Source organism: Conger conger, chromosome 4, assembly GCF_963514075.1.
Source record: "Conger conger chromosome 4, fConCon1.1, whole genome shotgun sequence".
Classification (NCBI taxonomy): Eukaryota; Metazoa; Chordata; class Actinopteri; order Anguilliformes; family Congridae; genus Conger; species Conger conger.
In genome coordinates, this window is record NC_083763.1 from 55,563,649 (window position 1) to 55,585,505 (window position 21,857).

The window sequence follows — 21,857 nt, forward strand, 5'->3', positions numbered from 1 at the left end:
GTAGTTCAGCAGTAGTTCAGTTCCATATTTGAGCCGGGTCTGACGGTTTGCACTCACCCTCATTCGACCTTCAGGAACCGGAACGATGACACGAAGGTGACGATGGAGGACACTAAGAAAGCTTCGGTGCTCCTGGTGCGAAAACTCTTCCTGCTCATGCAGAACCTGGATGTCCTCCCCGCTGACGTCTGTCTCTCAATGAAACTCTATTACTACGACGAAGGTAGAAAACAAGTGGTAATTATAACATGGGTGTGTGCAGCAATGGCATAAAGGAGCAAGCAGTATCATTTGGTTTGTGTGGAATCGATTATCTTGCATATAAACATGTTACATTATGTTACGGCCTTTATTTAGGTTGGGACACGTAGAAGTATACAAAGACAAGGAAGAAAAGTAGTACAAAGTAAATAAATACTAACCAAATTATCTTGATTTTAAATGATATGTGGAATATTAGCATGTATGCAGCATCACCATACCCAGTGTCCTTTACTGCATTTGGGACAAAGACATGTTTTCTCTCCAATTTGGATAATTTCCATATTTTGGTTTCACTGTGTAGGAATTTTTATGCAAAGCAGTGTTCTTGGGTTTATGTGAAATGTATGATCTTATAGATGGTAAATGTTAACTACATAAAATGTCTTTGTGTACCCAAAAGTGCTATACAGTGCTATACAAAATAAATGTATTATTATTTCTAAACATGTGTATTTGGTATGTGCAGTCACCATGTAGAAATGACAGCACTTTTTATACATAGCGTTGTCCTTGGGTTGAATGTATGGTCTTATATATAAACTTGTGGTCCATCTCTTTGGTGTGTGCAGTCACCATGTAGAAATGACAGTACTTTTTATATATAGCTGTGTCTTACATGGAATGTATGGTCTTGTATATAACCATGTGGTCTGTGCGTTTGGCATGTGCTTGGTGTGCGTTTGGCACATGTTTGTTGTGTGCTTGCCATGTGTTTGGCGGGCGCTTGGTGTGCATTTGGTGCGTGTTTGGCATGTGCTTGGAATGTGCTTGCTGTGCGTTTGGCACATGTTTGTTGTGTGTTTGGCATGCACTTGGCGCGTGTTTGCCATGTTCTTGCCGTGTGTTTGGCGTGCGCTTGCCGTACGTTTGCCGTGTGTTTGGCGTGCGCTTGCTGTATGCTTTCCGTGTGTTTGGCATGTGCTTGCCGTGTGTTTGCCATGCACTTGGTGTGTGCTTGCCGTGTGTTTGGCATGTGCTTGCTGTGTGTTTGCCATGCACTTGCCGTGTGTTTGCCATGCACTTGGCATGTGCTTGCCGTGTGTTTGGCATGTGCTTGCTGTGTGTTTGCCATGCACTTGCCGTGTGTTTGCCATGCACTTGGCATGTGCTTGCCGTGTGTTTGGCATGCGCTTGCCGTGTGTTTGCCATGCACTTGCCGTGTGTTTGCCATGCACTTGGCATGTGCTTGCCGTGTGTTTGGCATGTGCTTGCCGTGTGTTTGCCGTGCGCTTGGCTGTGGCGCGTGCAGTGACCCCGGCCGACTACGAGCCCCCGGGCTTCGAGCAGGGCGTGTGCGACACACTGTGGTTCGACGGGACGGCGGTGCACTTTAAGGTGGGGGACGTGCAGACCCCCTTCCACAGCCTGAAGGTGCAGGTGGCCGCAGAGCAGGGCCGGATGGCCAAGCTACAGCAGGGGAGCCACCTGTGGGACAGCGACAGTGCCCAGAGCTCGGCACGGCTCGGCCACCGGGGGGCGGTGCGTACCAGCTCCGCCAAAAACACACAGTTGCACCAATGATGCCAAATCTAAACTATCAGCTCCTATTCCGCTTTAGCCTAGCCCAGTGTTTCTCAACTCCAGTCCTGGTGATAAACTTGCCAAAAAGGTTTTTGTTGTAACCAGGAACTCACGCTCCTGATTTAATCACTCAGCCAATCAAACCACCAAAAATGCCCCTGATTAGTTCAATCAGGTGTGTGAATTCATAGTAGATGTGCTCCTAGTCACTGCAATGTTATTTATTTGCCATGGGATGTATTATCGATGTGTTTAACAGGCTAAGGATTGTCCACAAGGGGGAGCTATTAACGCTTGAGTTGAGCTGCAATTCAGGGATGATACGCAAGAGTGTCACGTAGCATCTATGACACTGTGTCCTTGTTTTACATTGATTCATTAAAACCTGAAATCTGATTACCTTAATTGGTTCACTTTCATTAGACTGGCGGGTGGAAGTTGATTGTGCAGACCACCCAAATGGGATTTTGTTTGGAGAGCTTTATTTCTGTACTCCTCTTCTCTCACAGCATATCTCCTGTTATGAGAGATGATGAACACCAGAAAAACTACCATTTTGACCAATTAGTTTTTTTTCAATGTATTATATTACATTGCATATTACATGAGTCATTTGGCAGACGCTCTTATCCAGAGCGACGTACAATAAAGTATAAATCATAACCAGAGGCAATGTATTAAATTACATTTATTTGCAGAATTCACTGAAATGAAACTGAATTGACCTCCGATCCTGCTGCCATATTTTTTCTTCTTTGCACAAACAGGCCTTTGAGACAAAAGGGGCAGAGGACCTTCCATCTGAGAGTGGTAAATGGCTTTGTGAACATTAAAGTTGCCAGTTTAATGAGAAATGGGCAAACGCATTAATTCTGTGTTGAATAATGGAATAGGGCGGTGTCACAGTTATACTGTACCCCTTTCATTGACCTGTTTTACTCATTTTGATTAGACTTACATTTTTACATGTCATTTTTGCAGAGTCTGCAGATTTCAAGGCACCCAAAAAAGCTAGAGGAAAGCTTCAGCAGAAGGCCACCTCCAGGAGGCCCAGTAAGAGAAGCAGAAGAGAAGAATGAAAACATGGCTTCCTATTTTTCACTTCAAAAGCCATTCTGAAGAGTGGCATTGGTAAAACCAGTAGTTCATTAATGAAACAATATCTTGTTTAACATTTAACATTGTTTTTTTTACAAGCAGTACAGAATTGGATATGATAGCCATCATAATTAGCTATTAGATGTAGTTGTCTGTAGAAAAAACATGTTTTTTGCCGTGTTTAGATATCTGAATGTATTTATTGTTTAGCCACTTTGTCAAAGGTAATAATTATGTTTGTAAAAAGTTCCCTGTTCATGAAAATTAATGACTTGATTTTTAATGATGAATATTATTTTATGACCACACGTTGTGTATACATACTGTGAAGATGGATGAAATGTATTACTTTAAATGTTTTCAGATTTTACAATGAAGTTTTTTAAAATAAATAAGTGCTTATTGTTTCATTCCAATAATCCATATGTTCTGAACAATGACATTGCCAATGCCTTTACTAATGCATAACTAGGAAGTAAGCTCATTCCAAGAGAAAATGATGAGGTTGTCTTTGCAACATCATGATACACTGAATCTTTGGATACGTTAAACTTTTAAATTATACGTTTAAAATTCAACTTTAAACTTAAGCCTGTTGACTCTGAACTTTTAAATAGAGGCGCTTATCGTTTAGAAAAGAAAAAAAAATCAGCAGTGCCCTCCATCAGTTTAGCTCAGAACAGCACGCATATGTGCAGCTGGACAGTGAAGGAGAACCGCGCAGACGGATAACAGCAGCCAGTGGAGTAGCTATTGAACGGAGCAGCACCGCAGGCTGGTTACACCCAGCCGAACGACACCAAGGTCAGGTACGCATCGCTCTGCGTGACCCAACGCTCTCAGCCGGCCATTAATCTCTCCCAAAAAAACGGACCGTCTAAATCACAGATCATTGACATTTGGCACTCCAGAAACAAGTGATCTAAGAGGACACACTACACATAAACTGGCTTATAATTTGTTAGGACGTTTTTTGTTAGTTGTTTTTAAACGCCAAATAAAGCTAGCTAATCAATTATTTATTTATAATAGCCGATATTACCCCGGGCTAATGTATTTTAGGACAATGCAGCCTCACTTCAAAGAATTCCAGCTTACAATTCAGTCCGGTTAACCTCATTAACCTCAACGGCAGAAGCTCATTTTCTGCCACTTTCTCCTTTATTTCTGCGCCATTGTCACCGTGTGTGGTGTTGGAGCCGGCGCACATGCTGTGGGCGAGTACGTGCGTGTTTGTGAGTGTGTGCAAGCGTGCATGCATAATTCATGTAGTAGTGGCCTTGTCTTTCGTCATTGTGCTGTTGGCTTTCCAGAACTTTCTACTGTCACTCACAGGTTTAAAATCAATCCGTGTGACTGGAAAATAGAGCCGGCTCCACCGAAAGATTTTAAGGTCTTGGGAGGGGTGGGGGTTTATTTTAGAGGGACATTTTAGGTACTTTCATGTGGCTGTGGATAATTTGTAAGTGTTACAGTAGGCGTAACATACATTCTGCCTAATCCAGGAGCCAATGGCAATTCCGGTAATATTGCCCTACTAGCAGCTCACTATTGTGAAAGTGCAATAATGATCTATTTGAAGTCTCACGCTTCCTAAATGGGTGGAAATGGGTGGAATGATGAAAGCATTAGCCTTTGTAACAGACAATGGGAGCTAGTGCAGGGTCACGTTGTTGTTAGGTGGGTTTTTTTTGTTTTTGTTTTTTTTTTAGCATTTGCGGAGTGTAGTCGTGTGATTCAGAGCCTATAGACACGAGAGATTAACGCGGTGAGTTCCTGTGTCCCACCTCTGTGTGCTGTGCCTGTGACCTTGTCATCGTACTGTAACCTGGGAGATTCCGAACAGTTGTGTATCACCTTTAAAAATTTTAAGCAATATTGAAAGTTTATTTTTCTGTCCTCATCAACAGAAACACACCAGGTTTAGTTTGAGGTTATGGGGCTGAAGTTGCCCTGTTTTAAAGGTTTCTGGTTGTCGTAGGAGAATGGACATTCCAATGGTCATATCAAAAAAGAGTATCTTCACAGTACTTTTTTCATTTGTATACATAATAAGAATAAATGTCTCAAAATGTAGACCCCTGGAAGGAATCTTGTGTCTTCTTGAGTGCAAGCCTTTCTTCTTTAATGTACACTTGCATTAGAGATAACACATTTGATTACATCACGGAATTTCCAGTGATTTCACTGTGCGGGAATCAGATGTAGACTTCCTGAATTCAAAACTGCCTGTTGTGGGCAGATTTGTATGGACAGAGGAGCTCTTTCTGGACATTGGTTCAAATGCTGTGTGTTTTGAGTTCACTGAAAGGCCTAATGTGTTTAATTTTATATGGCTCTGAAACAGTTCATAGGAGACACAGCTATCCACCACAAGCCAGGTAAGTGCTTCATACAACCATTTACCAGTGTAGTGTCTTCTGTGTGATGTCCTTAAATTCAATTTATGGATGTGAACAACATTGTGAATACAACTTCTTAACTTAACTTCTTATAAGATGGGTTTCTTCAACATTCTAAACAATCAGTAGCTTCAACATGGAGACATTTTTACTAGTCAATGTCTGGCTAACTATAAATTGTAATTCACCGTGTAACTGTTGTTCAAAGGCGATACAAGTGTGAGAGAAAATTTAAAATATGAAGAGAATATGTCCTTTACATGCGTTTTAAATTACTGGTAATGAAAATAAGGGTCTATGGCGCTCAAGCATAACTACTGTAAAAACCCAAGAGTGCCATATGGCGCTCTTGATCTTATACCTTTTCAACCAATCAAAATTACTGCCATGCTACTGTTTTGAGCCCCTATTAAAACCCTACAAAATTCTCAACCAAAGCCAAACCCCCTTGGGATTTGGGTGGAGCCACTTTATCTTTGGCTTGGAACTGAAAAGGTTCATCATTGTGTGAAAGGAGTTAATCGGAGTATGTCTTTAGGTATGGGTAGCATGTTTGTTTGTGTGATGAGTGTACATATGAGGATGTAAAGTTCAGAAAACAAGGTTGTGATGTTTGTAGTAGGAGCACAAGAAGATACGATAATAAAATAACAGGTGAGATGGTAAGAAATGCTTGGAAGGGTTACACAAGATGCTCTGCTCTCAAAATGCTGTTTAATTTTAAAACTTGTGACTGCTATGACAAAACCAACCAGTCAGCTATTTGAACTCTATATACCCTGACTGAATTTCTGTGTTCTTTGGAATTACTCTGACCTCTCTATGTGGGTGTGTTAGAGTTATTATCAGGTAAATAAAGGAAAAAAAAGTACAGTCTCACTTCCTTTATAGATTCAGCATATGAATTCCACAACACAAGTTTACTTTAAAAGGAAAGAGCAGGTTTCGAGCACCATAGATTAACATGATCTGCAATATGTCTGATATTTATTTCTACACAAACTTAGCCTATCTCTGGTGTTTAAACACACTGGCAAAAAGTGTCTACTACATGTCTCAATTATAAATTGAAGTTTCAAATGATGGAAAAATAGGGAGAAATGCAATGATATGGTGTAAATTCTGTGGTTTTGGGATATGTGAGGCAAAAAGGTTATATTCCCGTATCTGAAGGTGTATCAATGTAAATCATACACGGGGAGTCACAGAAAATGCATTTGCTTAATAGCAGGCTGTGGGTTCACAAAGCTTCGGGAGCCTTTGGGTTGGTATATAATTTGTATATAATATAGTTCGTATAAAATGGTTTGTGGTATTAAAATGTCTCATTCAAATTGATAGTGTATTCTATGCCATACTTATTTTACCCCATATCTAATCCCTTTAGATGGCTTCAAATGATCCTGAAGACCATGACCCCCCTGGGAATCCCCAGCCTGGTGACCTCATTGAGATTTTCAGGCCAGCCTATCAGCACTGGGCTCTGTACCTGGGTGATGGTTACATCGTCAACTTGACACCAGTGGGTCAGTAATCATTAACTGTTGCCTAACAAGAATTACTGCAGCTACTGGAAAGCAATATAACGTCTTTAAGTTACGTGCAATGCAGTACAATTCAGTTAAAACCTACTTCATAAGTACTGCACAGGAAGTAGTTAAACTGCTTCATAACTGCATCAATTATTTTTGTAAGGGCTGGCTTGCTTGTGTTCCTTTCTAACATCTCTCTAATTCACTTGAACCAGCCATCTCAATAATGTAGTCCTGGAGCTATATGCTGTCTGGTTCGGTATGTTCCAGCATTCTCATTATTTAAGTCTGGGCTACTCAACACCTGGGGGGCCACAGTTTCTGTAGGTATTGGTTCCAGCCATGTACTGCACCACCTGATTTCACTAATGACCTTACTTCCTGAACCAAGCAGGTAAAATAATGAGTGAAATCAGGTGGTGTAGGGCATGGTTGGGGCAAATGCCTGTAGACACTGCAGCCCTCAGGACCTGGAGTTGAGTAGCCCCGATTTAAGTCATTTCTTGACAAAATAATCAACACATTGTTTCTAAGGCCTGAAAACCAGCAGCCCTGTATGTTATTGTACCCCATAGGGTAATCTATGCTCAGCATTCGACCCATCCCAGTTACTTAGGGGCAGTGGGCAGCCACAATGCGGCACCCAGGGACCTGACATGCATGACTTTGAGTTGAGAACTTGACGACCCCTGACTCTAAATGTGTGCTCTCTCAACCAGACGAAGGCCAGGCTACCGCCATGTCCAGCGTGAAGTCCGTCTTCAGTCGAAAGGCGGTGGTCCGCATGCAGCTTCTGAAGGAGGTGGTGGGGAGCAACTCGTACCGAATCAACAATAAATACGATGACAACCACACCCCCTTGCCTGTCTGTGACATCATTCACCGAGCCCAGCTTTTCATTGGCCAGGAAGTGTCATATGACCTGCTGGGAAATAACTGCGAGCACTTTGTCACTCTGCTGCGTTATGGGGAAGGGGTGTCTGAACAGGTCTCTCTCTCTCTCTCCACTTTCTTCTCTATTTCTTTTTTCTCTTCTCTTTCTTGTCTCCTCTCTATCACTTTCTCTTGTCTCTTACCTCATCTCTCTCTCTCTATCTCATGTCTATATCTTGCTTCTGTTTTCTCTATCTTGTCTCTTTCTTCTCTATCATATATTGCTTATCTCCTGTGTCTCTCTCACCCTCTCTCTCATATCCATGGTCTTTCCTTTCTATTTGCAAAACCCTAAGTTCACCTGAGCCTCTGTCCGATATTGTCAATTTTCTTTAGCCTACACCTCCTCAGAGTACCCTGCTGTAAAATCCAGCTGTGTTAGCTTGACCAGCTTGAAAACTGAGCTGGTCAAGCTGGTCATAAGCTGGTCTAGCTGGGTATGAGCTGGTCAATCAGCATGGTCAAGCTGGTCATAAAGCTGGTATAGCCGGGTATGAGCTGGTCGACCAACTAGTGCTGATAGCTTGTCTGAGCTGGTCAACCAGCTAAACCATGTCGAGCTGGGAGCCAGACTGAATTGGTTAACCAGCTACCAGCTATTATAAGACTTTGAAGAGTGGCTCTTTACAGATTCAGTCCAATCTGCCTGTGTGTGATTCAGTCTCATTATAACCATGTTTTCGTGTCTTCCTAGGCTTCGCATGCCATTGGGGCAATCAGTTTGGTGACGGCAGCTGCCAGCGCATTTTCAGTGCTGGGATTGATCAACAACCGGTCCCCAAACAGGCCTGACTGACTCCTTCACATACCACTAACCAGCTCGTTTCTCTCTGTGCTTAGCACAGCTGTCTGTGTAGATATTATCTTGATTTTCCATGCACTCACCTCTCTTGTGCAAACTGTGTGAAAGATCAATAAGGTTGTTGCGTGCTGGACAGGTCAAGGGCAGTTTTGTTATAGATTCTAAACCTGAAAACATGAAAAAGCTGGAGTTATTTTAGACTGTGACTGGGATTTACACAAAATGTTGTGGCTGATATAACTGCCTACAATGTGTATACCTGCAAAAGTGTGATTAAAGAAAATAATTTGTATTGATACAACATTGACCTTTCATAATTGGTTAATGTGGTTTACAGATATATGTCAGTGCAGTGTAAAATACAAATGCAAGTGCTGTTGATTTAACCTTGGTTAAATAAACTATAAAATGTCTGCATTTACTTTCATGAATATTTTTAAAACTTTGCGCGGAGGAGAAAGTGGTGGACACTTACCTGTTTATCTTTAAATGTTTAAATAAAGTTTTGCCGGCGCTTTTTGATCACGACATTTTCTGTGACGTATTTGGCATGCGTCGCCGATTCACACGTGTTGTTTTTCAGATCAATCTTGAAGCTCCCAGTCCGGTTCCCTAAAGTTAGCTTGCTAGCTACTTTTAGTTTTCATATTTCGACTGGAAAACCTATTTATATTAATAATCATTTACAAAGACAGACATGGGCAAGAAATTAAAAGTCGGGAAAACCAGGAAAGATAAATTCTATCACTTAGCAAAGGAGACGGGTACGTAGTGTTGCAAGCTAACGCGCCGTGTATTCAGCTAAGTTAACTAGGTAACCTGCGAACAAACTGGATTTTAGCAATTATTTTACAAGGTGAAGTTTTGAATACCAGGTAGACACAGTGTCTCTGGTCGTTGTCGGCTAGATGGGCGGTGGTTACCCAAAGATGTGTTCTGTACTGCGCCACTTAGCTAAATGGCTAGCTTGGCAGCTGACTTATATGAGCTGGTTACATGACAGAGTTTGTGAAGCAAAGAAAGCTGGCTGATATTTGTTTGATGTAGTTGATCTGTCAATTGTCTTTAAAATACTAATGGTATACATTCCGTTTCAGAAACTACCTACTGCTAATAACAAGTAAATAAACTTGACACGTGGTCATCTGAAGTGTTCTCCCCGCTGAGTTGGTAGATTTTGTTGTAAGTGGTCGTGTTGAAGATGTGCCTTCGATCTCTTTCGTGTAGGTTATCGCTCCCGTTCATCATTCAAGCTCATTCAACTGAATCGTAAATTTCAGTTCCTGCAGAAAGCACGCGCTCTGGTGGACTTGTGTGCAGCGCCCGGAGGATGGTGAGTGGGTCACATATTCCAGTTCGATATCTACAAATATTTGTAGATGAGTGTTCATTTTGAGGGGTTTGTCGGAGGTTGGTAACTTCTTGACGTCTCTCCTTTCAGGTTGCAGGTGGCTTCCAAGTTTATGCCAATCTCCAGTCTCATCATCGGTAAGTTCCGGGCCGGCTTGCTTTGTTTCCAAATTCTCCAATGTGGCTTTCCCTCATGTACCTGTTATGCTATACGGTATTTGCCATTTCAACTTGGTGTACTGCATGTGTTGGGGAAAAAAAAAAAAAAAACACAGCCTTCTGTCTAAATCTGTACCAACACTTCTGTCTGTAGGTGTTGACCTGGTGCCAATCAAGCCAATCCCCAACGTGATCGCTCTCCAGGAGGACGTCACCACAGAGAAATGCCGACAGGTAGACACCGACAGGGCACACGACTCTCCCTGGTTCTTTACACCCAGGGGATAAGGACCGTTATTTGACATAATGTGTATTTATTTCTGACATAATATTATTTTTTCTTTTTCTTTCTTTAAAGAATGTTATTACTGACCTGTTATCAACTGAGATAATTGATGCCGTAAATGTACAATGCAAGGGGATTGAAAAAGAACACAGCCACGATTCTCCCGTTGAGTTTTGATGGTTTAATGTCCTGATTTAGAATAAATTTATGTAGGATGTCCTGGCTCCTGAATCAGCATCCCCTGGCTTTATCCCTGTGCAGCCTGTAGTGTAGCAGCTGAGGTACATGACTGGGACCCGGGAGGTTGGTTGCATGTTGCTCCTAAGTAGCTAGGTGGGTCAAATGCAAAGGATAAATTACCCCTCAGGGTTCAACATTGTTCTTCTATGGACTTTGCAGTGGTGTGAGTGATTCCTCTGGGTTGGTGGAGCAGAGCTGTGTCATGGCTCACACTGTTGTGAGTGATTCCTCTGGGTTGGTGGAGCAGAGCTGTGTAATGGCTCACACTGTTGTGAACTCTCCCCAGGCTCTGAGGAAGGAGCTGCACACCTGGAAGGTGGATGTTGTTCTGAACGACGGTGCTCCCAATGTAGGAGCCAACTGGCAGCATGATGCTTTCTCCCAGGGTACAGGAGACATCCCCCAAAAATGCACATTCCACCTCCCTTACACACACCTCACATCTCCCCAAAACACACTCTCCAAAAAACACGCACTCCAAAAAATGTTCCTCGTCTCTTACATCTCCCTTATGCACACACTTCTCCCATTTGTGTTTTTACCAAAATGTTCTTTTAGTACAATTTAAACTTTTTTTTTTTTTTTAATAAATAAATGTGGCACTTGCATATGCCTTAATGAGAAGTCAAGAATAGGGAAATGCTTTGTAAAAGTCTGAGCAGATGCAGTGGCGGTTGTACACAGTCTGACCCGTTTGGTTTTTGGCTTTCCCTGTTCAGCTCACCTCACTCTCATGGCCCTCAAACTGGCCTGTGATTTTCTGGCCAAGGGCGGCTGCTTCATCACCAAGGTCTTCCGGTCCAAGGACTACCAGCCGCTGCTCTGGATCTTCCAGCAGTTCTTCAAGAAGGTCCAGGCCACCAAGCCCCAGGCCTCGCGTAACGAGTCGGCCGAGATCTTCGTCATCTGCCAGGGTGAGGAGGCTGGCCTGCCTGTGCTCTCCCAGGCCTGAAGCAGTAGCAGCCCATGCTCATCCAGGAGCGGCACTATATATATCGAACTGCGCACAGTACACAGTGCCATTACAGTCATGTGGCTCCAACGCGCAACACAAGACTTGTCTATGTAAAGTAATAGCATGGTTTTGAACCACCAATTTGTTATTGTTTCCTTGGTTCCGCAGGCTACCTCGCTCCTGACAAAATCGACAACAAGTTCTTCGATCCCAAACACGCCTTCAAAGAGGTGGAGGTGCAAGCAAAGACTGTCAAGGAGCTGGTACCCGTGAAGAAGCCAAAGGTACAAGTATAACATAACATAAGCAACAGGCCATTCAGCCCTGCAATGCTCACCTTTTCCTACCTCTAAATTGCTTAGTATGCCTAACAGCTGAACAGTATCTAGCTACGTTTGAAGCCTGGTCCCGAAAACCCCCCCCCCAGTGTTTCTGCCTCCTCTACATGACCTGCCAAGTTATTATATGTGTGTGTGTGGGGGGGGGGGGGGGGAGGGAATACTTCCTAATATCTGTGTGGAATTTATCCATTGCCAGTTTCCATTTATGACCTCTCGTTCTGCTAACTCACTCTGAAGAATTGTGTCGTGTGCTTGCTATCGATCGTGTGACCTCACTGCTGGGGGTTTGTGTGCCTTTCTGACCGGTAAAGTTACCGTGGCGATGTGTGTTCGTGCCCCTCTGTGACTGCACTGGTACATGTCCACGTGTCCTCATTGCTGAAGTGAACATTTGCTTCCACATTACGACCACGCGTCCGTCGGCTGGTTTTTTCACGGGACTGATCGTTGTTGTCTTTCAGGCAGAGGGCTACGCAGACGGTGACCTCACTCTCTACCACACCTTCACGGTGACCGAGTTTCTCAAGGCCGAGAACCCTGTGGATTTCCTGGGCAAAGCCAACGAGGTGAGCGAGCGCTGAAGTGGCCCACATTCAGCATGTGAAGCCAGAGAGTGAAGCTCAGTATCATAGGGGCTTATCTGACATTTCAGTGAATGTTCAGCTTGTCTTTTTGCTGCGAAACATCTTGATTATTTGATCATTTTAAATGTGTTCAAACAGATTATTCTTGTCTAATGTGTGTTTTATCATTTTTATCGGTATTTTTTATTACAATTTTTTCTGGGGGAATCCAAAAAAAAGGAAAACTGAATCTGTTTGGGAAGGACTGAGAAAGGATTCCAAACTGTACTGGGAAAATGTTGTTAATGGTTAAATATGAGCTTTCTGCCTCTTTCTCTCAGATTTCCTTCGACAACCCTCAGCTGAGCTCCCATCCCTCCACCACTCCAGAGATCCAGGAATGCTGCCGGGACATCAAGGTGCTGGGACGCAAGGAGCTCCGGTGAGGCCCTCCTTTTTCCCATCTTTTCCAATCAGAGGGCACCTTACTGACTGAAGAGCCAATCAGATCGCATCCCCACTCAATTGCAATTAGAGGAAACTTGTAATTGCAAGTTAGAAGTATTTTTTTTTTACCTTTTTTGGTTTGAAAACTTTTGTTTTTATTTTTTATTTTTTTTTATTTTTTGAAGGGTTAACCTGGTATGCTTCAGTAGATATCCTGCTGTAATGAATGGACTGTATATTTAAGAATTGACCCGTGTCAGTTGTTCTGGATAAGAGACTCTCCTACATGCCTAAATGGCCTCTTCTGATCCCAACCAGGCTTCTGCTGTCCTGGAGGGGGAAGCTACGCAGGTTCCTGGCCAAAAAACTGAAGGACGAGGCAAAGCAACTGGACCAGGACATCCGGTAATGGCTATCTGTGTGCTACCGCCATATACTGTGTTTGTGCTGTTTGGTGCATGACTTTGTGCATTGGCTTGGAGATGAACGTGGGCTGGAGCTTTTTGCAGGACCCTATGGATCACTTTGTGGATCACTTTGTCCATGGCCGTGTGGATCACATTGTGCATGACCTTGTGGATCACTTTGTACATGACCATGTGTATCACTTTGTGCATGACATGGTGCATGACCTGTTTTGAGTATGACCGGCATTGGTTTATGTTGTTTTGATTCATGGTTAATGTTGCTGATAACCCTGCCGGCAGCTGTAATTCACTGGGGGGGTCTGACTCTATTTCACCCTTTCTTCTCTTCAGCTTGAGCTCCAGTGAAGGAGAGAGTGACACAGAGAAGGAGAGCAAGAAAAAGAGTGCCGAGAAGGCGGAGGAAGAGGAGGGTGAGGAGGAAGAGATGGACAGGAAGCTGGCAGAGATGAAGGCAGAGGAGGTGGCAGAACTGCGGCGGTAAGTTTCCTGTTCTGTGCTTTCCTTCCCTGTGCGATGCCTGGAAAGTAGCCGCTTTTAGAGCCTGTGAACTAACAGTAACTGATTAGCAAACTATCTAGTTCAGTGACATAGCTACAGATAGATCTGATAAAAATACTTAGAAGAAGAACTGCTTGTGAAGGTTATGTGTGCGTCATCTGCAGTTGGCTGAGCTGAACCCACAGGCTGCCCTGCGTTTTGATGTTTCATGTTTCCTCCAAGTATGGAATGTAAACATTAGGACTTGAGGTGCCTAATTTCTACAAGCTGAACAGGGATTTTATTGAATGTTGTTGCATTCTAAAGGCCTTAACACTGTGATCTGATGGACATTATCGGGTATAATGTTGTCGAAGAGCTGATTTGAGACTGTTATACAGACCTGGTTTCAAATGTTATTTGTTTTGGATTCAAATACTTTGCCTAAGTTAGCCTGGTGTAGTGGAACAAATGAAATGATGCCAAAAGGCTAATACATTTTTTTAGCTTTTGCGATTTGAAAATTGAAAATAGATTCATTGTTCAGCTCTACTTTGAACCCCCTCCATAACTGAGACACTAACACATTCCTGTAGATTAAACAAACCCAAAAGCTTGGCAATGCCTGACAGACCCTCCATGCCAGTTGCTGTATTTTGTGTGATTACATCTTAACTGATTTAGTGGGGAGAGGCCCTAGCTTGGTGTGATGCTGGGTAACCTCTATCCCAGCATTCTCAGACTCAAGTCCTGGAGGGCCGCTTTATTTTCTGGTTTTTGTGCTTCGTTTACGTTATTGGCTAAAGTGTCTGCACACCTTTTCTTCCAATGCCTTATTTGGCCGCTGGTTGAAAGACGCTGCGGCCCTCCAGGACTGGAGTTAAACCCGCAGACACTGCGGCCCTCCAGGACTGTAGTTAAACCCGCAGACACTGCGGCCCTCCAGGACTGGAGTTAAACCCGCAGACACTGCGGCCCTCCAGGACTGGAGTTAAACCCGCAGACACTGCGGCCCTCCAGGACTGGAGTTAAACCCGCAGACACTGCGACCCTCCACGAGTGGAGTTAAACCCGCAGACACTGCGGCCCTCCAGGACTGGAGTTAAACCCGCAGACACTGCGGCCCTCCAGGACTGGAGTTAAACCCGCAGACACTGCGGCCCTCCAGGACTGGAGTTAAACCCGCAGACACTGCGGCCCTCCAGGACTGGAGTTAAACCCGCAGACACTGCGGCCCTCCAGGACTGGAGTTAAACCCGCAGACACTGCGGCCCTCCAGGACTGGAGTTAAACCCGCAGACACTGCGGCCCTCCAGGACTGGAGTTAAACCCGCAGACACTGCGGCCCTCCAGGACTGGAGTTAAACCCGCAGACACTGCGGCCCTCCAGGACTGGAGTTAAACCCGCAGACACTGCGGCCCTCCAGGACTGGAGTTAAACCCGCAGACACTGCGGCCCTCCAGGAGTGGAGTGGAGTGGAGTGGAGTGGAGTGGAGTGGAGTGGAGTGGAGTGGAGTGGAGTGGAGTGGAGTGGAGTGGAGTGGAGTGGAGTGGAGTGGAGTGGAGTGGAGTGGAGTGGAGTGGAGTGGAGTGGAGTGGAGTGGAGTGGAGTGGAGTGGAGTGGAGTGGAGTGGAGAGGAGTGGAGAGGAGAGCTGGGCTGAATGGCCTAACCGAATTCTCGCATTCTTATGCCTCGTTTTGTTCTCCGCAGCAAGAAGAAGAAGATCCTGAAGGAGCGTCGGAAGCAGCGGGAGAGAGTAGAGCTGAAGATGGACCTGCCTGGTGTCTCCATCGCCGATGGCAACGACTCCTCCATGTTTTCTCTCAGCGCCATCAACAAAGCCAAGGTACGCGTGTCTGAGCTGTGGTTCTGGGGTGTCCAGAGGTCCTGTCTGGGACTGTACCCGACTCATTCAGCTACAGTTCCAATTGTGGTTCTTTAGTAATGTAATTTACATGAGCACTGTTACATGAGCACTGTTACATTTTGTGTAAATGTTTTTTTATCATACTGAGGATTTCATTAACCATTTACACAAAACATAAAATCTAAAGTAAGGGCAACATAAAACATACAATACAAACAACCCCTGTGAAGTAGACCACAGACTCCTACTCAACTTGCCAGGTCTCTTGAAAAAGAGGTGAGAAGAACGTGGTTAATTAAAAGTACAAAAATAAATGTGTATATATCAATGCATGACGTCTTTAGTTTGCTCTAGTATCACTGTTACCTTTGTAACTTGTCGAGGCCTGTATGTTCACTCAGGTTTCTCTGATTTGGAACATGAGTGGTGTAACGTAATGTTTCTAATGGAAAATGCTGTGTACTTGTTCTGAGGTGTGCAGCTGCAGGTTGAGGTGTGTGACTGCAGGTTCTGAGGTATGTAACCGCAGGTTCTGTGTCTCTCCCAGGGTCTGTGGGAGATTTCGAAGGGGGACATGAAAGGGGCGGACGCCATGTTGAAGGAGGAAGAGGAGGGTGATGATGATGTGTACCTGTCGGACGATGAGGGCGACCGCATCTCCTTGGCCTCAGACCTGGACTCGGATGACCTGGAGGAAATCGAGGAGAGAGAGAAAAAACTGGAGAAGCCGGCACAAAAGAAGTACTACTCATTATATTCTTTTTCTGTCTTCTCCTCTCTGCTTTTAAAAAATATTTATATTGGTTTGTCAAGTGAAAATGGGACAATACAAGCAATTTAGCAAGCATATGCAGAGTGAACATTAACTAATTACACATGTAAATGAACTTAGGCGGGTAAAGTATAGAAAGAACACATTGGATATAACTGAGGATACATGAGTAGAGGTGTAAAGTCAGGAAGTAAAAGTCCTGCCGTGCGTTCTTCCACCCATGGGCTCTGATTTCACTCATTGGGCCTACCTCCTGGCTGTGTGATCGGTTAACAGGTTGAGCCAATGATTTATGGATAGTTTGGTTCTTTTTTTATTATTTTAATTGCGCAAATTAAGAAGAACACGGTCATGAACACGGTCATGGTCAAGTACACGGTCATGTTAAGGTTTGGGTTTTAGTGGACAATTGAATCTATGACGTCTCTCCCTTATGTTTCTCTCTTGATTTCTTCTCGTTCTCTCTTTCCATTTCTTTCTTTGCATCTGTGTTTCACCCTCTGCATCTAAATAGAGACTAAATAGACAGGCGTTATTGTTTTGGCACTTGTACGTGCTTGGATAAGATTTGCCTGTCAGGCATCTTTTTCAGATTAAACCTGAATCAGCCCCATGAAGGCAGTTCTGACACAAGTGAATCTGTCAGCCGGGGAGTATCAACCTGGTTCTCTGAGCCTTTGGTTCTTGGTACAGGTGACCCTGGGCTGTTGCTACAGGTGACCCCAGGAATGTGATTGACAGCTCATCAGCATGTCAGCCAACCAGCACAGTGTGTTGTGCATGAGTCAAGCCACTAGTCTCGCACATGATTGCTAAAAGGCAGCTGTTTGTTTAATGGCCACTGATTCTGCTTTATTTCCTGGATTTAGGTGAATAGGGGGATTTACAGTACAGGTGTTTGAAAGTTCTGTAAACTGACGCTCCAGAGCAGTGATTCCTGCCCTCTTGGACTGTTTCTGCACTCCTCCCTGAAATGCTGGGGGGCAGGCCAGTGAGTGTGTGCTCCTGTGCTGCAGGGTGTCCTTCAGTGTGGAGCCGGAGGATGAGGAGGAGGAGGAAGGAGAGGGGAACGAACTGCTGGTGGAGCTGGAGGGAAAGGAGGAGAAGAGAGATCGTGAAACCAGCCTCTGGTTCAGCAAGGTGTGTGGGCGTGTGTGTGGTCATGTATGCATGTGTGTGTGACTTGACTGTGTGTGTGTGTGTGTGTCTGTGTGTGTGAGAAACAGACAAAGCCAATAGCAGCAGTCTCTAATGAGCCCACACACAGGCATTTGGCCTTCGATATGTGCAAGGCAGAGAGTTCACACACATTTTCTCCAGAACAAGTCCTGTCTTGACCCTGCCCCCTCAGAATGTCCACAGACCCGATCTCCAGATGTCCTGTCGACCAAAAGTAAATGTCAAACAAGCTATTTTCAGCTGTTTTTGTAGCTATACTGATAGGCTTTTGAATACGAATAATATTGAAGAAATTCAGAAGGAACAAATATTCATATAAAACACATTATTTACATTTTGCCAAATATCGCATTTGGATTCAGATTTGGAAACATCCCTAATCGCCAGGAATAATGTCCTGTGGTTTCTCCCACGACGTCCTGGGATAGATCTATCCCTTGGGCCATTGTCGGCCTTATCAGGAAGCCAAGATGCACACAACTGTTCCACAGGAATGTCCCCCCGGGCCCTGCAGATGCAGTTTCTCGGTGTGATTAGCTGACTGCCCCTCCCCCACTTCCTGTCTGCGCAGGATATCTTCTCCGAGTTGGACCTGGATGCTGACGCAGAGTCCGAAATCCGCCAGACCCAGAGGCTGCAGGACCGGGAGCCCGGCGGTGAGTTCCGGAACGGTCTGGAAAAAACCAGCGCAGTCTAATTGGGTTTTTCTCTCCTCCAGAAACATTGTTAAAGAAATCCACACTGAAATGACATCACATATAGTATCCAAAGTGACTTGCAGTTGATTTGACTAAGCAGGACCCATGGAGCAATGAGGGGGTTAAGGGCCTTGCTCAAGGGCCCAACAGTTGTGCTGATCTTCTCATGGCTTCACCGCTTGAACCATCAACCTTCTGGGTCCCTGTCATGTATCTTAGCCACTAGGCTACAGGTTGTCCCATGGTTACAAAAAAAAATTGTAATAGATTTTCTTTTTTTTGTGCTGATGTCAAGTAGTAGCAGAATCTTCATACTGGATTTAAAATGTCAGCCAGCATGTTGATACTGGATTTAAAATGTCAGCCAGCATCTTGATACTGGATTTAAAATGTCAGCCAGCATCTTGATACTGGATTTAAAATGTCAGCCAGCACGTTTGTAGCTACAGCTGCTCTCAGAAAACTCCAGTCATTGCTGGGAATTGTTTTTACTCTTTTTCCCCAAGTTGACCCATTTATTTGTCCTGTTTTTAAATGGAGGTTAACAGAAAGCGTGACTTTTTTGATGTAGAGTTGGTATCATAACCTCAGCAGAATGCACCATGGTGAACAGAGAAATTGGTCTGGGATGACATTTATCAATAAGTTCTGACTAAAGAAGTAGTACTGAACCATTATGCAAACACTCAGCTTTATTTTGTTATTTGTTTCTGTAGAAATGCCCCCCTAAGTGCGATTATCTGTGTGGCCGCTCACTAAAATCAAATCCGTAGTTTAATGTAAATAGCAGCTCAGGACAGGGCGGCAGGATAAGGTAATTATCACAGCATGTGGTTGTGAACAAGCAGAGACTGTAGCAGACTGCGGCAGACAGCCCTGTCTAAACAACCAGGCAAATGCCAAACTGCCTAAACTCTTTTATGTTTGTCGTATTTATTGCATTTCAATGATCCTCTTGGACGAAAACGGAGCCATGGGAACGGAAAGCGCTGTGTAAATTCTCTTTGATATGTTCGTTGAAGTGCTTCCCCTAGGATCTTTTTCGCCAGCGGTGCATGGCCTTTGTATGTGTTCTCAGGTTTACAGTGCAACGGGGGTTCAATGTTGCAGCACGCGCATGCGCACGTACCACCGGTTCTTGGAACTTTACTACGGCTAATTCGCGCCTCAGCTAATTTTCCAATATCTGTGCCAGCATCTCGGTCTCACATTCCGTGAAGCTAGTCATCCGTCACCACTCACTGCGGGTGCGTTTGGTAACCACCCTGCGAGAGACTCCCATAACTCTCTCTGAATCTACTAACGACGACCAAATATGCTCCATATTACGTTACATTTTATTTAGCAAAGGCTTTTATGCACACCGACGTCTAAAACGGTGCATATCAAGGTCATGCAACAACCGAACCTGTCAGATAAGGTACAATTCATGCAGTATATGATTGGTTGTAAGGCCATGAACACATGTCCAGTATACAAGCTAGATAGACCAAGTCTGTAACTACCATGCCAAGACAACTACAAGTTGAGGAGCTACAATTACGAGACGCATACAAATTCAAAGTTCTAGATTAAGGTATAAAATACAAGGTATAACGGCCATATTAGAAGTTAACATGACATGAAAGCGGAAGTAAGCAGTCACCAGAGGCAGCAAAATTATGGGGGCGATAGTGCTGTATTTGAGAAACACTGTCTTTTTCAAACCTTGCTGCCTGTGTGGGCACAGATAGTCTGGTTTTCTTTGGGGCCCTACTACAGAAGATTAATGTTCTGTTTGTTGTACTGTTGAGATAAAAATTTTTTTAAGATAACACGAGCCTCAGCTTTAATTTACTAGCGGCACTAGAAATTCATGATTGGGCTGGGCTGCTGCTACCTCTATGGTAAAATGCTACTTCTGTTACTGATGACTGGATAGCATTAACTATGAACGATAATCTGGACCTGCATGCACAGGGTCTGAGTCTGAATTCTGACATATAAGGTCAGGTTCCCATGCCCATATGCTCACCGAACTTTTTCTGGAGCCATTGCAATGGAAGGCACCATGATATATTCACTGTTCTACTTCTATTACTGATCACTGGAACGCATTACCCATAAATCCTGGGCCTGTATGTACAGGTCCTGAGTCTGAATGCTGATGTAAGACCAGGTTTACTCCACCCATATCCTAACTGTGCCCATGACGACCTAGCAGACAATACTGATTTGTGTTCTGTTGTTCAGCGATGCTGTTTGAATGCGGAACCCTGCTCTCTCTCCTTCCACAGGAAAAGGCAGAAAGAGGAAGGCCCCGGAGGAGCCTGCCCCTGCCGAACAGGAACAGGAACAGGAACAGGAACAGGAACAGGAACCGGAAGAGGAAATGGCGGGGCCATCCCAGGAAGTGGAGCAGGTGGCCGGGGAACAGGAGAGCGACAGCGATTCTGACGATGACAGCAGCAGCAGCGATGATGAGAGGTGGGAGGTTTGCTTATGATAACGTTTTTACCAGTGCTGCCTAAACCTTCTTGGTCATCCCCCAAACACCCCCCCCCCCCTCCACCTGTGGTAATGGACAGATATTAATGTCAACAACAAATTTGCTTCTATTTGGATGCCTTTTTTTTGTGGTTTCTAATAACCTTTTTATGTCCTTTAACCCTCTCTGCGCACCACCAATCCCCCCCCGCCCCCCACTTTAAGAACCGCATACATACGCTGAATTTTTATAAATAACCACATTTTGGTGAAATTGATGGAATATGGAAAAAAAAATTAAAATTCAGTTGTGGAAATTAAATGTATGTATTTTTGCATATTTGGATTGTAATCAGTATTTATAGAACAGTAAAAACACAGATGTACCCAGTTGTAATAGAACAGTAATATGACGGTTATACCCGTCTTATACAGTAATAACTAGGCCCACACGGAATCCACGTCTGCAGATCTCCACGGAAATTCCAACTAATTCAAAATTGACATTAATTTAATCCCAATACATGCCTGCTGGTGCACAATGATGGCAAATCTTGTAAAATCTTATTTTCCAGGAAGTTGATGGGGAAACAAATGTTGTGAAGTATTAAAATGTTATGTTTTTGGAATATATACTTCAAGACATGTTCGTATAGTCATGAAGAATTGACTAAATTGAGGAAAAAGTGAATTTTGATCAAATTCAAAAACGCCCAATGGCCTAATGGTGTTAAACTGCATGCCATTTGTAACCATCTCTTGAACAATGTGCACATTTATTCTTGATATGTTCATGGCTGATCTATGCATTTTTTAAAATAGTTTTATGTACAATATTTGACATTTTCACTTTTGCCATTCTTGATAACTGAAATAAAAATAATAACCCATGTGTTCTTGCGCTGTTTCTTCCGTAAACAGGGAAATTGCCCGGATGAAGAAGGGTGCGGGGAAGACTGGTGGCAGAGGGGGGGGAGCTGATGATGAAGACGCCTTCCAGGTGGTTCCAGTGGAAAGCACCAGTAAGGAGAAGTGTGTGAGTGTGTGAGTGTGTGAGTGTGTGTGAGTGTGTGT

General features: G+C 44.0%; 4 protein-coding genes across 4 annotated transcripts in view; 3 read left to right on the forward strand and 1 right to left on the reverse strand.

The window, feature by feature from the left end:
• Positions 1-188, reverse strand: part of LOC133126934 (mitofusin-1-like) — a 25,669-nt gene extending 25,481 nt beyond the window's left edge. Inside the window, exon 1 of the mRNA XM_061239451.1 lies at positions 58-188. Within this exon, the coding sequence (XP_061095435.1) occupies positions 58-63 (6 nt within the window). The 5' untranslated portion in view covers positions 64-188. The remainder of the gene's footprint in view (positions 1-57) is intronic.
• Positions 1-2,879, forward strand: part of zte38 (zebrafish testis-expressed 38) — a 5,283-nt gene extending 2,404 nt beyond the window's left edge. Inside the window, exons 8-11 of the mRNA XM_061239453.1 lie at positions 75-223; positions 1,514-1,743; positions 2,553-2,595; positions 2,767-2,879. Of these exons, the coding sequence (XP_061095437.1) occupies positions 75-223; positions 1,514-1,743; positions 2,553-2,595; positions 2,767-2,864 (520 nt within the window). The 3' untranslated portion in view covers positions 2,865-2,879. The remainder of the gene's footprint in view (positions 1-74; positions 224-1,513; positions 1,744-2,552; positions 2,596-2,766) is intronic.
• A 2,254-nt stretch (positions 2,880-5,133) lies between these two features.
• On the forward strand, positions 5,134-8,818 carry LOC133127622 (phospholipase A and acyltransferase 1-like). The gene is made up of 4 exons (XM_061240641.1): positions 5,134-5,264; positions 6,673-6,811; positions 7,537-7,805; positions 8,445-8,818. Exons 2-4 carry the CDS (start codon positions 6,673-6,675, stop codon positions 8,544-8,546), a joined length of 510 nt encoding a protein of 169 aa, XP_061096625.1. The 5' UTR covers positions 5,134-5,264; the 3' UTR covers positions 8,547-8,818.
• Positions 8,819-9,098: 280 nt separating this feature from the next.
• Positions 9,099-21,857, forward strand: part of ftsj3 (FtsJ RNA 2'-O-methyltransferase 3) — a 15,882-nt gene continuing 3,123 nt past the window's right edge. Inside the window, exons 1-17 of the mRNA XM_061240640.1 lie at positions 9,099-9,316; positions 9,780-9,885; positions 9,994-10,040; positions 10,216-10,295; positions 10,874-10,973; positions 11,307-11,501; positions 11,711-11,826; positions 12,345-12,449; positions 12,788-12,888; positions 13,212-13,298; positions 13,652-13,798; positions 15,512-15,647; positions 16,216-16,409; positions 17,457-17,580; positions 18,191-18,275; positions 20,594-20,783; positions 21,705-21,805. Coding sequence (XP_061096624.1) covers positions 9,250-9,316; positions 9,780-9,885; positions 9,994-10,040; positions 10,216-10,295; positions 10,874-10,973; positions 11,307-11,501; positions 11,711-11,826; positions 12,345-12,449; positions 12,788-12,888; positions 13,212-13,298; positions 13,652-13,798; positions 15,512-15,647; positions 16,216-16,409; positions 17,457-17,580; positions 18,191-18,275; positions 20,594-20,783; positions 21,705-21,805 — 1,981 coding nt within the window. The 5' untranslated portion in view covers positions 9,099-9,249. The remainder of the gene's footprint in view (positions 9,317-9,779; positions 9,886-9,993; positions 10,041-10,215; positions 10,296-10,873; positions 10,974-11,306; positions 11,502-11,710; positions 11,827-12,344; positions 12,450-12,787; positions 12,889-13,211; positions 13,299-13,651; positions 13,799-15,511; positions 15,648-16,215; positions 16,410-17,456; positions 17,581-18,190; positions 18,276-20,593; positions 20,784-21,704; positions 21,806-21,857) is intronic.

Coding starts and splice junctions, on each gene's coding strand:
- LOC133127622 (XM_061240641.1), top strand. CDS start 6,673: ATGGCTTCAAATGATCCTGAAGACCATGACCCCCCTGGGAATCCCCAG. Junction 6,812..7,536: donor CGTCAACTTGACACCAGTGG/GTCAGTAATCAT, acceptor TCTCTCAACCAG/ACGAAGGCCAGGCTACCGCC. Junction 7,806..8,444: donor GGGAAGGGGTGTCTGAACAG/GTCTCTCTCTCT, acceptor GTGTCTTCCTAG/GCTTCGCATGCCATTGGGGC.